This window comes from Delphinapterus leucas, chromosome 6 (assembly GCF_059928025.1).
Source record: "Delphinapterus leucas isolate spDelLeu-1000000601 "Yukka" chromosome 6, BTC_Dleu_Yukka2, whole genome shotgun sequence".
NCBI lineage: Eukaryota > Metazoa > Chordata > Mammalia > Artiodactyla > Monodontidae > Delphinapterus > Delphinapterus leucas.
The window spans coordinates 71177310-71191842 of record NC_143134.1 but is presented as its reverse complement, the minus strand read 5'-3'; the positions used below and the strand labels follow the sequence as shown (position 1 = coordinate 71191842).

Below are 14533 nucleotides of genomic sequence, written 5' to 3'. Positions count from 1 at the left end.
CTTAATTTTATTTGTCCAAAGTCATATAACTAGAAAGAGCTAGAGCCAGGATTTAAATCCATCCCTTCTAAGTATGAATCTCACTCTCTTAAGCTCTACGAAACCTGATTTACTTGATGAAATAGCCCTCAAAGAAATAAAAGGGGAAAACCAAAATCCATGCAAAAAAAGAAATATGTGATAGTCAACAGTATCAAATGTCAAAGGAAAATCCAGAAACACCCTAGAGAAAATTATTGGATTTGGCTCTGTCCAAAATGCACAGTATCCATAGTTGTATGGTGGCACCCAAATTTCATAGGATTAAGAAGTGCTTACATAACTGCAGATGTCTCTTTCAAGAAAATCAGCAGTGAGGGAATAGGTAAAGAAATATGTCAACTGAAGAGGGAAAATACTAGGGAGGGGATACATGTAAAGACACCATAAATAGGTCATCAGACTCAACCTCCCACAAGAGGTTTTTATGCAGCATTGTTCCACAGCCCTCAGTTCCTAGCCCCTCACCTCCTCGTACAGCTCCTTGACTTCACTTGAGCTCTTCCATGCTTCTCTCTACAAGAAATGCCCTTTTCCAGTTTGCTTTCCTTGTGAACTCCAACTTTTCCTTCAGCACACAGCTCAAAGGTCACATTCTTGGTGAAGACATCACTGACCCTCATTCCAAGAACAATTTCCATCTTTACACCTAAGGAACTTTGTATCTAATTCTATAACAAGTCTATCTCCATCAAAAGTTGGTTTTCTACAGTCGGGTACCAAACAGAATTACCTTTGAAACCGCAGTATTTAACACAGTGCCTGGCATATTCCTATTAAAATAGTATCCAGAACTGATCATAATTTTTTAACTCTAGTTGAGAAAATATTTTAAAAATCACTTAAAAGAGAATCAAAGACTATTACTACCCAACTATTTAAACAGTAGTTCTTATTTTTAAAAATATACAGATGGTCAACTAAAGAGCCTTCATATTGGATTGGCACAGTAAAATTTATTTCGATTGTAAATCAGCACGTTCCTTCAAAACACCTTACTTTTTTATATTGGATACTAAAAATTAGCAGTTCTGATTCCAAAAATAAATATGTTCTTCAAGAACTAAAATTATTGTCTTTTAAAAAAATTATTTTCACAAAAGGCATTCAACTGGAATTCATTTAAAAATATAACCCCATCTTTTAGGATGTCTGCCACAGTCTTAATTATGAAAACACCGTTCCCTTAGGGAACTAAGCCAATGAGAATCTCATCCCGAATAAGAGCAAACCAGAGAAAAATGTCTCTGTTTCTGTTGATTATATCAGATAATGGTCTGAAATGAAAAGAATTCCATTCATGTCTATCGAAGCTAGGATGCACAAGAAGCAAGCCTCTGGACCCTGAGCAGAGGAAAGATAAAGACAAGAACGATGGAGTGCACTACCTCAGGCTTAGCTCTCCAAGCTAGCACAGGGTCCCATTTAAAATACTACTGATCAAGTTTTGATCCAATAGAACATTCTGTTATGGATTTAACATTCCATAGGCAATCATTTCTTCCCCTTAATCACTATTTATTGCTTCCACCAGAAGAACTTTCTCATGGGTATATTGCTAATTATCACAGCTTCCTTCTGGTTGTGATGATTATTTACTACACACAGGAATATGGCAAACAGAAGTGAGGACAAAAATAACCTACTGTTTAAGCTATGGCCTAATGTGGGGAAGTCAGGAGCATTCATATCTAATTTCAATTCCTAAAATCCATCTCCTAAAGGTTGAGGCATCATTTTAAAGATATCCATAATATATAGATCTATTGGAGAAGATTCATTTAAAACTTACCCTTCTTGAAGATTGCCCTTCGCCTAAAACCTAATTGACAGTTCCGGTTGGATCTGTTTCCCACACAAAATGTCATTTATCTTTTTGACCACAGGGATAATACACTTACTCTCCAGGATGTACCATAATTTATGTAGAAATGCTAAATATGTGATATATTGATACTAACCAGAAAGAAATAATATAGCCACATAGCTATTACATTCATTTTGATAACTCAAATTATGAACAAAGAGTCAGTGCCTAAATAGGTGATTTATTTCTACACGTATTTTTAAAAATATGTATTTGTAAGAATATATATGTCCTTATCTGAATATAATCTTGAAATGAGCTTTTATCTCATAAAAAGAAGTTTCAGTGTCACAGTTACATACCAAAGACCCACAAGAAACAAATAGTCCCTGGGCAGAAAAAGGTCAAGACCCACATTCTTTGATAAAAAAAGAATTTGAACAAAGTTGACAGCATCTTTGAAAAAAAAAATATGTATGTCTTTGAACTCAAATAGAAGCCCCTCAACCCCAGGGCTCAGTTGTACCTGGGATGTTACATTTAGAAGGAGCAATACAGAGACAACACACTTGCCCACTGTGAGAGAAAAGATGTATGTCCCTTTCTAAGGAAAAGGAAAGACAGAGACAGTAGAGACAGGAAGAAATATAGTTGGGAGACCAGTTAAAACTTGGGAAGCTTGAATGGGAGAAAATATTCTTGGAGCCCTGATTCAAGATTTAGGATGATTTAGGAATTATCCTCGATGTCAGCAGCATTTGTGAAATACCTGGATCCCAAGATTAAAACAGGAATAAAAGTTCTGACTTTTGACTAGGTTCTACCTTGAAAAGAATCTAACCTAGCTGGCTATGGAGGAGAATGGAATAGTAGGAATACATTTTCCTTTTCCCCTATCCTGGGTTTTTAATTCAGTTCTAGGCAAGCAGGGTTAGAAGACCTCTCAGATTTAGGCATAAAATGACCAACTTGAAGAATTATCTACAAGAAACTCTAACAAATCACTCAAGGAAGGGGGAGGGGAAGGGAGAACAGCACAGTTCTAGGCATATTTGATAGAGACCCATCAGTGCAAAAAGTCTTTTTACAAATATGATAAGAATAAATAATATTAATTTTTTAGTTTCTAATCAAGATACTGAACCTGAATATTTTTATAGATTTTACTGAATTGGGCAACTATCTCTGTATTTGTAAGCTGAGACTCTATGGTGTTTTGTGAAATAATGAAAAATTGCAAAAGATAGGAGATTTGATAAAGAATTATATAATAAGATCTTGCAATCTTTGCTCAGAATTCTCCATTCTTGAATCAGATTGTTCAAGGAAAGGTGACAAATTGATCCTTGAGATCGTACAGAATAAATGAAAAACCACAGAAATAATTTTAGAAACAACATTCTTTTGGTACTTATTACATAGTGAAATAGGGAAATCAGAACCCTTAGGGCTTTGAAGAAATAAAAATATATATTACGATCTTAAAATTTTCTGGTTTCTCAACAGGCCAATACATACAATATTATATGTCTCAAAATTTAAAAATTTAGCTATAGGCTTGTGTTTTTTTTGCAGTAAGCGGGCCTCTCACTGTTGTGGCCTCTCCCATTGCATAGCACAGGCTCCGGACGCACAGGCTCAGCGGCCATGGCTCATGGGCCCAGCCGCTCCGTGGCATGTGGGATCTTCCCAGACCGGGGCACGAACCCGTGTCCCCTGCATCGGCAGGCGGACTCTCAACCACTGCACCACCAGGGAAGCCCTATAGGCTTTCTTTTTACATCAAAATGGTCAGAGCAAGGACACAATGAAAAGTTGAATCAATAGAAGTAACTATCTTTGATGTCAATGCCATGATTTCAGTATCTATCATGGGTCAGTGACAAGAGCTGCAAGATTTTAAAGGCATCCTACCAAAGTTTGAAAACTCAAGATGACATCAGCATATTAACAATACAAAGATTATAGGTATGTTAGAGCAATAAGAAGTTACTATAGCACCTATCTTATCAGTTACAGACAATCTATATCCACAGGGACACTGTTAGAAATCTTCAAATATGTCACCGTTCTAGAGGAGAGAAAAGGAGAGGGGAAGGGAGGGGAGGAGGGGGAGAAGAGGAGAGGAAAAGGGAGGGGAGGAAGGAAGGAAGGGAGGAATGGAGGAAGGAAGCTAGGAAGGAAGAAAATGACAGAAAAGAAAAAATCCTTCCAAATAAGATAAGCCTGGAAGGACAACATAACAGGCATTTATCCAGGCATATATCACACTAATCTACTCTGTGAAATAAAGCACTTAGTTGACAAAAAGAAAATGAAAGTTCTCAACTTCTTTGCTTGGTGAAAGGGGACCAAGTCGTCGACTGCCTTGAACGTCCTAGAGGAAAGAGCTAACTTGCGGGACTGAAAAATATGCCTGTTGGGAAACAAACCATGTGGCATACCACAAAGTTTTCCAAAGTGTGTTATGTGTGTACATGAGATTATTTTTTATAAGGACGTGAACACAGTGTGTGTATGTGTATGTGTAATTTTCTGTCTATGGCTGGTGATACTTGATTTTCCACTTCTAATAGGAACTTAGTTTTTTTGGTTTTATATACATTTAATATAAAAAGTGATTCTATTTAAGAAGCAATCAGATCTCCTCTACCAACTCTGTGCAATGAGGTGACTGGCCTTCCTTGATGAACATGAAATTTCAAGAAACTGGGATTTAGAACATGAGAGGAAAAAATAATCACATAGATCACATACAAAGGATCAGAAATCAGAACGGTGTTTGACTTTTCCATAGCAATTCTGCAAACTGGAAAACAATGGAGCAATTCCTTCAAAATTCTGAAGAAAATGATATCCAACCCCAAACTCTGTACCCATCCAACTACCAAACAATTGTGAAGGTAGTAGAATAAATTCCCTCTCAGACACACAAGAGCTCAAAATCTACCAATTCTTAGGAAGTTACTGCAAGTTGTGCTTGAGCAAATCAAGAAAGAGTTTAAGACACTGATCCGAGAAACAGGAAAGCCAACATAAAAGAGGGAAATCCCAGAATGATGGCAAAGGGAAAAAAATGCATATAGTTCAACCTAGTATATCAGAAGCATATGGCATGGAAAAAGTGTGTGTGTGTGCGTGCGTGCATGCACATGCATGCACATATTAAGAGCTAGAAAGAGAAGTGTGGTAAGAAAATGCTTAAAACTAAAAAAATCAAGAAAATACTACTATATATAAAATATATGACTAATAAGAACCTGCTGTATAGCACAGGGAACTCTACTCAATACTCTGTAATGGCCTATATGGGAAAAGAATCCAAAAAAAAAAAAAAAAGAGTGTATATATGCATAACTGATTCACTGTGCTGTACACCTGAAACTAACACAACACTGTAAATCAACTATACTCCAATAAAAATTTTTTAAAAAAAGAAAATAAACACCGTTTGTGAAGACACAGAGGTAAATATCAAAATAATAGGTAAACAGAGGCAAAATTAGTTGCCTCTGAGGAGGAGTACAGAGAGGATGAGAACTACTTTTTTTTTTTTTAAATAACAAACTTGCTGAACTATTTGACTCTTTACTATATACACTATATAAGACCTGTAGTAGACATCTAATGACATACAAATTCAATAAAAAGAAAATGTTTTTTAAAAAGAAAAGAAGGAAGGAAGGCAAAAAGGAAGAAAGGGAAAGGAAAGGAAGGAGGGAGTAAGAAAAGATACAGAGTCCATGAGAGAGGGCCAGATACACTTAACACAGACATTTTAAGGTGTCAAGGGGGCACTTTCTGGAGACAGGAACAGGATCTCCACTGCACTACTGTTAGAGACAGGCACTCTCAAGGCCATTCTTCTTCCACAAATGAGACAAAAACCAAACCAGAGTGAGCGTAACTGTTCAATATGTGCTTAATATTGTTCGATTGTTGAGTTATCTTTTTAAAGTTATATATAACACTGTCCCAATAGTTCTCTACTTGCTCTCTGGATGATATGCCATAAACTACCCTTTTCTGAATAATGTTCAGTCTTGAAATTGGTAATGAAATTGGTGATCAGTAATACCAGTGTGTTGTAGAGAACAGAAAGAAGAGTATGCTAAGATTTAATTATAAAAGAAATAATTCTTTCAGATGTCTTTATTTACCCTGAGAGTCAAAGACCCTTCTCCATGATTCTAGCACTCTCCCTGCCCATCCCACTTCTATCTCCTAAGAATATAACCTTGAGTCCCTCTGTCTATAATTTAGGAAAAGTTATTCCCTCTCCCTAATGACTTATTTATAATTGTAAAAGCAACATTTGCTAAACTGTAAAAGCAACATTTTCTCTGATACTGAGAAATTACAGGTAAATCTCAAGTCTCGAGATAATGCTTTATGACATGATTATTCTCGCATACTTTCTCACCACTCCTTAGAAGAAATGACAGGCCAATGTGTTCACAATCCAAAGGAGGACTATTAACTGGCACAAAATTGCACTATTTTGTCAGTATCTTTCCAAAACAAGCGAAGCGTCCCACGTATGAATAAGCCCTGTAGTAAACATGTGATGATGAATTCATTCTCTATTTTTTAAATGGGATGAGTCAGATTTTCAGACCTTTAAGATAATTTAATTTTCATTAAACACTATTTATCAGTCACCATAACGCCCAAGCACTTTCCAAAATGTCACAAAGGCAAAATCCCTGCCTGTAAGGTACACACATCCTCTCCTTTATTAAGTACTACTGTGAGCCAATTATATAAAAATATGATTGCCAACATTTCAATACGAAAGAGATAGGAAGATGTGATAAAGAATAAGGAGGGGAGAAGAGGAGAAGAAAACCCAGTTAGGGTGGCCAAGTTAGAAACAAATGCTCTCTTTAGGACTTAAGAGGCTCTTTTGGAATAAGGGTTATAGTTTGAGTATTTATCTTTTTATCCCTACAGCCTAGCACAGAAAGAACGTGGCACATCCAGGAAATGCTCAAGAAACATTTGCTGACTTAATCTAAGAATCGAACGAGGCCTATTTGGGCATCCATTGTGCCAGAAGGTATTATCTGAATCATTTTTTAGACACAGCTATGTTGGAGAGGCAGCACAAGGAAAGGCACAGCATCTTCTCTGGGAACAGCAGCTCCTTACCTGTTGTTGTACTGGTACTTGCTGTACCACCTGTGTAGGCACTGCTGCTTGACTAGCCACAGATGTCTGTAAAGTCACTGTCGAACCTGTGTCCGACCCGGTCTCTGATGTCTGCATGATGGTCTCTGAAATTTATTAAAATAGAAAGAAAGTTTAAAATGCTCTCCTTATATGACTAGCTGCATTACATTTGTTCTTAATATCCTATACTGAGACGAACTTTCCACTCCCAGAATACCTCTTACTCCACCCGACATACTCATGATATTCCACGCATGTTTAGAGTCATGTTGCCCACTTTTAAAATAAATATAGACAATTACTAATCTACATTTAAAAAATCTCCATTAGTACCTCTTATTTTGAGGCTATAAAGGTTGAACTTCATTGAAATCTACCTTCCTTAGGCCTCATCTGTTATAAATTGTTTCAAGCACAATATAAACTAGTCATATTATAAATTATGTCAAGACACAATTCTCAGAACACAAATCCTAACTGGATGCAAATACGTCATAAACTGTACTTTCTAGACACTATTATAAACTACAGGACGTCACTGGAGGTGTACAATTTAGAATAAATTGTTTCTAAGGTCCTTTCCAACTTTCAAACTTACTATTCACTGATTTTTAAAAATTAATGTATATCCAAAAACCAACTGATATACCCTAAATTTAGCCAAAGGATCAAGCTCACTAATTTTCTTGGCTGTGAGATGATATGGTACTAAAATTAAAGTTTAATTATACTCTACCCAAAGATAGCCAAACAGCAATAATGTTTAATATTTTGAAAGGTAAGAAGGATCACTATTGTATAAGTGAGATTTGTAAACAAAGACATGAGATTTTACCTTCTCTCATTCACAGTTCAACATGGTACATTTTTCAGTTCTCATATGCCTGTTCTACTAACACAGGATTAAATTTTACAGTGTGCACTCTAACAAGTATGGTTTCTTAGACCTTGATATTCCCTTTTGTTACTTATGCAGTCAATATAATAAATGTTAATTTCTTTGCTACTGAGCAGGGATCCTGGGGGGAAAAACAATATTTAATTGGTAGCCTAAGAAAAATACTGTATCATGGTTTAAATCTGTGAACAGTATGGTGAACATTAATTTTCCCTAAGAAAATTCTGAAAGAGTATTCAGGTCTTTCAAGCAGAAAATTAACCCCTCTCAACATCTTTTGTCACAGCATGACCTCTTCCAATTTTTTCCCCAAACCTTTTCTATCATCTCATTCAATTTTAGAAACATACCTCTGAAGATATCTAATCTACACTTATTTCATAAATGAGAAAACTAAAGCCCAGAGAGGTTAAGAGACTCACTCAAGGTGACAGGACTAGAGAAAGGACTAGGTCTTTTCAATCTATGCTTTCTTTACTTTCTAGACCTTGACATTGGTATCACTTTACGTGATTGACTATTCTTATTCCTTTGTTAGTCAAACCCCTAAAGCAGCACAATAAAACTTAGAGCATACAAAATATACAGCAGTAAAGCTAACATCGATAGAGTATTTAACACATGCTATGTCCTCTTCTAAATGCTTTACATGTTAATTCATAAATAAATCACTCCATGTAACAACCCAATGTGGTTTGTATGATTATAATCTACATTTACAGATGAGGAACCTCAGGCACAAAGACTGAAGGTAGCTAGGGGCTTAAAAAACAAGGGAAGTGATGGAGACTGTGGCTACCACCCCATTTATTTGGGCCAGCTAATGTTTAGCTCAAGGAAATTGCTAATTTATGGGAAGGCTAAACTGTAGCTGCCAGTTTTTCCAATTTTCCAAAAGAAGATTTTTATGTGAAATCTCTCAAGATGGTGGCTAATTAATAAAAAATGTAGCACTGATCTCCAAAGACACACACACACACACACACACACACACACACACAGCCCTTTGTACTAGTATTAAGACCACGGATATGCCTGAAAATGTTTGAAAATGACAGTATTCACTATATAAAAGTCTTGCCTAATTAGGATTACTGGAGGACTAACAGTTCTCGAAATTGGGAGAGGGGATACACACAATAGGAACCCTATCTGTGCCTCTTCTTCTTTATTCCATTGTAGAGGGAAAAAACTACCCTCCCCCAAAAGAAAGCAAATGCCAGTGTCCTTCGGTTCATTACATGTTATGCTTATAGACAATTGATGCCATTTGTGCTACAGCAGAGGGCTATTACTGAGAATGAGGTGATGCCTTTCTGCAGGGAATGAGGACCGAACCAGATTTTACATATCATCTTCAGTGAGTTTTTCTTAGCTTCTCTTCCCAACTCCAAGACAGGCCTTTGTCAGTTTAGTACACAAATGAAGAACACAGAGTTGCCAATTATGGGTTCTTGTTTAAGCTGTTCAGTCAAGGGGTGGATGAGATTCTTACAGTTAAGTCACTCATACTAAAACACCCTCCTGTTTATCCCAGGGTTGGCTGAGAACTTTATCGAGGCTCTCTCGTGTGTCCAGGGGTCTGTACTGCAGACCAGCCTACACACCTTTTTTGGTATATGACCCATAATATGACATCCACTGTTTTAGACCAAATACACATAAGAATATACATAATGAATGTCTAAAAAATTAAATGTACTTTTAAAGCAATTCCTCAATAAATCACCCGAGAGGGCTTATCTGAAGATAAAAGGCATAGATTTGGAAACTGGCTTCCTATGGACCATATTAGACTCGATCGATAGGCTTTGGCACAGAGTAACTACAAATTAAAATTTTTAATCGTCAACCCTTAAAAACCAGAAGATTTTGTGTTAAAAACCAAATTTCCAGATTCTCGTGAAAAATCTGAAAATCTAGAAAAGGTGAGCCCATATTATGTGTTTTATACGCAAATTATTTATATGACAATACATATTCACTTTATAGGCATTTGAGGCATAAGAGCAATACCTAAGCTTTGACTACTTTACTAATAGAAATGTGTAACTAGATGATCGGAACTAAGATCTTCCTCATTTTACAGATTGTCAACTGAGGCCCAGAGATGTTAAGTCGCTTAACCAAGGTCAAACTGTGGGAAGTAGGAAAGTGGGAAAAGAGGGTCTGGACATAACACTAAAGCGCATGCACTAAACTACCAGACTAAAGTCTTGAGTTTCATCAGAGATACTGAATAGACAGAAGTGAAGGGAGTAAAGAAAAGCAAACTGGTGAACTTTTAGAATCAGAAAGGAGGAAAAAGATCCCAACTATTTAATAGGAGCAACCTTTACAGAATAGAGTGGGGAAAAGCAGATGGATAGAAAATGATGGCTTATATAACTTAGAGAGTCACAGAGAATTTTCCATCCAACCTCTGGCTCTATGTACATACCACATTAAAACCAGCACAGAAAGCCTAATCCAGAACAACCAACAATTGTCCCAGAACAACTTGTTTAGTTCCAAGTTACTGCTCATCATCCAATCTCCTTGGCCCCCGGATTACAGGGTCATGCCAATTGGGATAAGAACGTAGCCTCTCAGTTTGGTCTCCATCTTTCCTTAATAGACACAACTTCCTTCTCCTCTGATTTCATTGTCTTCCTCAGGTTTGAAGTAAAGGCTCTCTTTACCTAGGCCTCAGGCCTTGAGAGGATCTCAATCACATGCCTGCCAGAGGCTGGCTAAAAGTCATAACAAAAAAAAAAGTCATAACCATAATTAGGTCTCTCATTTAACAAGTCTTTTCCAGGTGCCACACAATATGCTAAGTGCTTGAAATACATCTTTTCATTTAATCCTCAAAAAAAACCATAATGGAAATGTTGTTATTTCCACTTAACGAATGAGGAAACTGAAGCAGAAACGGATTAAATAACTTGCTAAAAGCCACACAGATGGTAAGAGTAAGAGCCTAAATTCAAATCCAGGTTTGCCTGACTCTAAAGCCCATGATGTTACCACTATGTATATTACTTTGCAAAATCATGATGAAAGGCTTCCAAATGGAAAGCTAGAGATTGTTGGCCTGAACAGCAAATCTTTGGGATTCTCAATCTATCCTATTTGATCTACACTTCGAATAACAACAGTGAGACATCTCTTCTCTCTCTGACATTGAAATTAGCAAGTATCCTCTCTCTTTCTACTGAGGCCATAATAAAACCCAACTAGTAAGTATCTTTTCCAGAGGCATTTTAACTGATTAATTCCAAAGACCTGATTAATAGCAGATCAATTTGAATGTTAAAGCATGTTGAGGAGTGTAACCTTCCTGCCAAATATTCCTAAACAGATCATTTAAACCCACTGACACACTTAGAGTATTCTGGTAGCTTTCCAAAATTTCTTCAAAGCAGGGATCATCACATGAGGGCAGTGTCTTAGCATGCTTCATTTGTAGGTTTTGTTTTAGAGCCAGTATAAAGGTTTGTGTGTACATGTGAGGTGCTCCCATTCATCTAGCAGTGGTTTCTGGTGCTTTGTTTATGTTTGGGAGTAATTTGGTTAGTTTAGTTCCTTCACAGCCTCCTTTCAAGTGATATTTGTTTATCAGCCACAAATGCAGTCACATTAATCCATTTTGATAAGCTAAATAAACCCCTGCAGTTTGTCCATGATGCAGCCTATATGTAAATGAGTTGTATATTCTTGCAGGAGAGACATGCACGATTTCAGTCTAGTCATCCTTGCCTAATGTGGCTGTCAGGTATGTCAAGAGCAACAGATGCTTGTTTGACAAAGGACCTTTTTATTCTGGCTAATTAAGCAGTTGGACACACCCGCCTGTTAACGGTTCTGCTTTGTATAGCCAGCTCTGGCTGAATCATGCGAATCTACAGCTAAATAGGCCACGTTTTGAAAGAAGGCTAATTAACCCCTAGAAGAAGGAAAAGAATATTGCAAAAACCCAGCTGCTGAATGCAAAAAGATTACCGTTTCTTCAACCTGATGGGCAAAACCTAGGCAAAGCAAATGTGTTTGGAACAAACATGCATTATTGCAAGTTTCAAGGCATTCAAATGTTCTTTGTGAAACTTCCTGAAGATTATTTAATACACTCAAATTCACAGCTGGATTCCTTTCATCACACACTGTACATGCCAGATTAAATGCTTAAATAGTCTGACCTAATCAATTACTTATCAAACAGAACTATATAACTGGGCTCGCTTAATCATAGGTAGTATCATCTAATTTTTATTGGGGTTTTTCTTCCTGAAATAATTTGCTTTCTAAAAAAAAGCAAAGTCTGCAAAGTTTGGTTCCACTCCACTGACTGACTATATTGTTTTTTTACACTGAGGAATGTAACAGGTTTTAATCCAGTATAGAAAATAAAAACCTGTAATTTAATTTTCAAGTACAACAGAGAACTTCCTTCCTTTTTCCTTAGTACAGAAAAACAAAAGATGGTAATTCCAATTCCTATTTGAACCAAATTAACCAGTATTATTATGATAGTCACTTATTTGTATAGTGAAAATAAATCACACCTAAAATGTGACATTAAAGAATAAATTATTTACTTAGAAACCTGGTTCAACGTTAAGAGCAGAGGAACGCTATTTACAGAAAAAAATGGTCATAATCTAAAATTACTACTTTTAAAATACACAAGGAGTTTAACATCAGTGTGCTTTCACAGAGAAAGATCCCAAATCATAATAGAAGTTTTACAGCATAAGATTTTATTACTAATACTCTGATTAAGCATCAGCATTCTTGAATAAATGTTAGAAAATAAATACTAGCATATATAATACTCACAGCAATTGAAACCTCTATTTATTAAAATTAGACAACTAAAATAAGTCATGGTTTTTGGAAAAAATAGCTGATATGTACTTTCCTGAACATAAAATCAGGATGAAATGTATACATTTCTGACTATTCTGGAGTAGATGATGAAAATATTAAGATTATTCTAATTCTTTAGAAAAAAATTAAGAATATTAAGCATCTTTCAAAGTCAACAATATAATGTAAAATAATGGGGCATACTAGAATTTATATATATATGGTTAAAAATAATGTGATAAGTTTTTTGAAATTGACAAAAATATATTGACCTGATTAATTTACCTACAAATGTAAAACTCTATGACTTTGCTTTTTTTCCACTTCACCGAGTACAAATGAAAGAAACTGGTTAAGCTATAAACTACAGTCAGCCTTTTTTACTTAAAATATACCTCTGTGAAAAGTTTATTCATTGTAAAACACAGGGCTTTATCAAATCAATGTATCAGGTAACTGAAGAGATGTAAAAGGAAAATTCATGATTTTCTATATTATAAAAGCTCTGCTTCTTTATTTAGGTCTGATGTTGTAATCCTCCCGACTATGTACAATTAATCTTTTATACTAAACTGATCTGCAGAAAAATGATGGAATGATAATAGTGTAGACTGTTCGGCAGTCATCTTCCTGTGATAACTGATGACAGAGATTAATGTTGGCGATGATTAATCAGCACACTAGTAACATATACAGGTTGCCTGGGTAACTTTTTTCACACAAAGGTTTTTTCTTAACTAATTCTTCCTTTGACTCAGAATAGATAATGAAAAACTGTTTCTTTGGAGAAGACAAATCAAATTACTTTAACCGTTTTTATCTTAATGAATTAATTAAAAAATAAAACAATCTATTAACATATTACTGAAGCCACACTGCTGAAATGATGTAAGAATTTTGTTATGTGTTGTTTCTAGTCATCAAGAGAAGCTGTTATCAGGCACAGAAGTAATTCTGGGGAAAAGACCACCAGGTGCTTGTCCAGTCTATTGCTGATGCCATCCTGGCATTGTCTCTCACTCACATTCATGAATTAATAGGCAAACTGGTCTCACCTAGATGACATAAGCTAAAAACTGGGAGTGCTCACATAAAAGCTAAAGGAAAAGAAAAAGAAAACCAACAAACAAAAATTTCTGAGTATCCTACATTTTGCTTACTGGAAGAAGAGTCTGAGAACAAAATGATGTAACATTCAGAAAGATTCTTACCAAAATCTATGAGGCAAACCTATAAATGTTTCTTACTATTCGTCAATCCAATCCTGACAGTGACCAGAACCTATGAGATGGAGTATTTAATGATAATAGCACCTAGAACTGAAAAATGATGAACAAAGAGCATTTTATCATAAATCAATCATTTCATTATAGTAATAAGAATAGCTACCATATACTGAGCATTTACTATGTGATAGATGCTTTACGTCTTTGCATACATTTAACCCTAATTTCAACCATGAAGTAGATATTCCCATTTTATAGCAGAGAAAAGTAAGGTTTAGAGACTAAGTAACTTGCCCAGGATCACAGAACTATTAAGAGATAAAGCCAGGATTCAAGCCCAGGTCTGTCTCACTCCAATAATGGCACCCTGACACTGGATCCTAGTCGGCTACACAAACAGCAACAGCAGTGAGGCTATTTTAGTGAAATCAACTTTAAAAGAAATAAAGTAGTCTATAGAGACTTTGGGCACTAAGAAAGGATTCTAAATTTGAACAAACAGACACAAATATCACGTGAATGGCAAATACGTACTGTACCTAG

At 35.9% G+C, this 14533-nt stretch overlaps 1 protein-coding gene across 8 annotated transcripts in view; it reads right to left on the bottom strand.

Annotated features, from left to right (window-relative positions):
* The window catches only part of RFX3 (regulatory factor X3), a 294873-nt gene that overhangs the window by 156557 nt on the left and 123783 nt on the right, over positions 1-14533 (bottom strand). For all 8 annotated transcript variants that reach the window (XM_089913244.1, XM_089913246.1, XM_022573601.3 and 5 more), the window contains one exon: positions 6998-7122. In XM_089913244.1, the coding sequence (XP_089769370.1) occupies positions 6998-7122 (125 nt within the window). The remainder of the gene's footprint in view (positions 1-6997; positions 7123-14533) is intronic.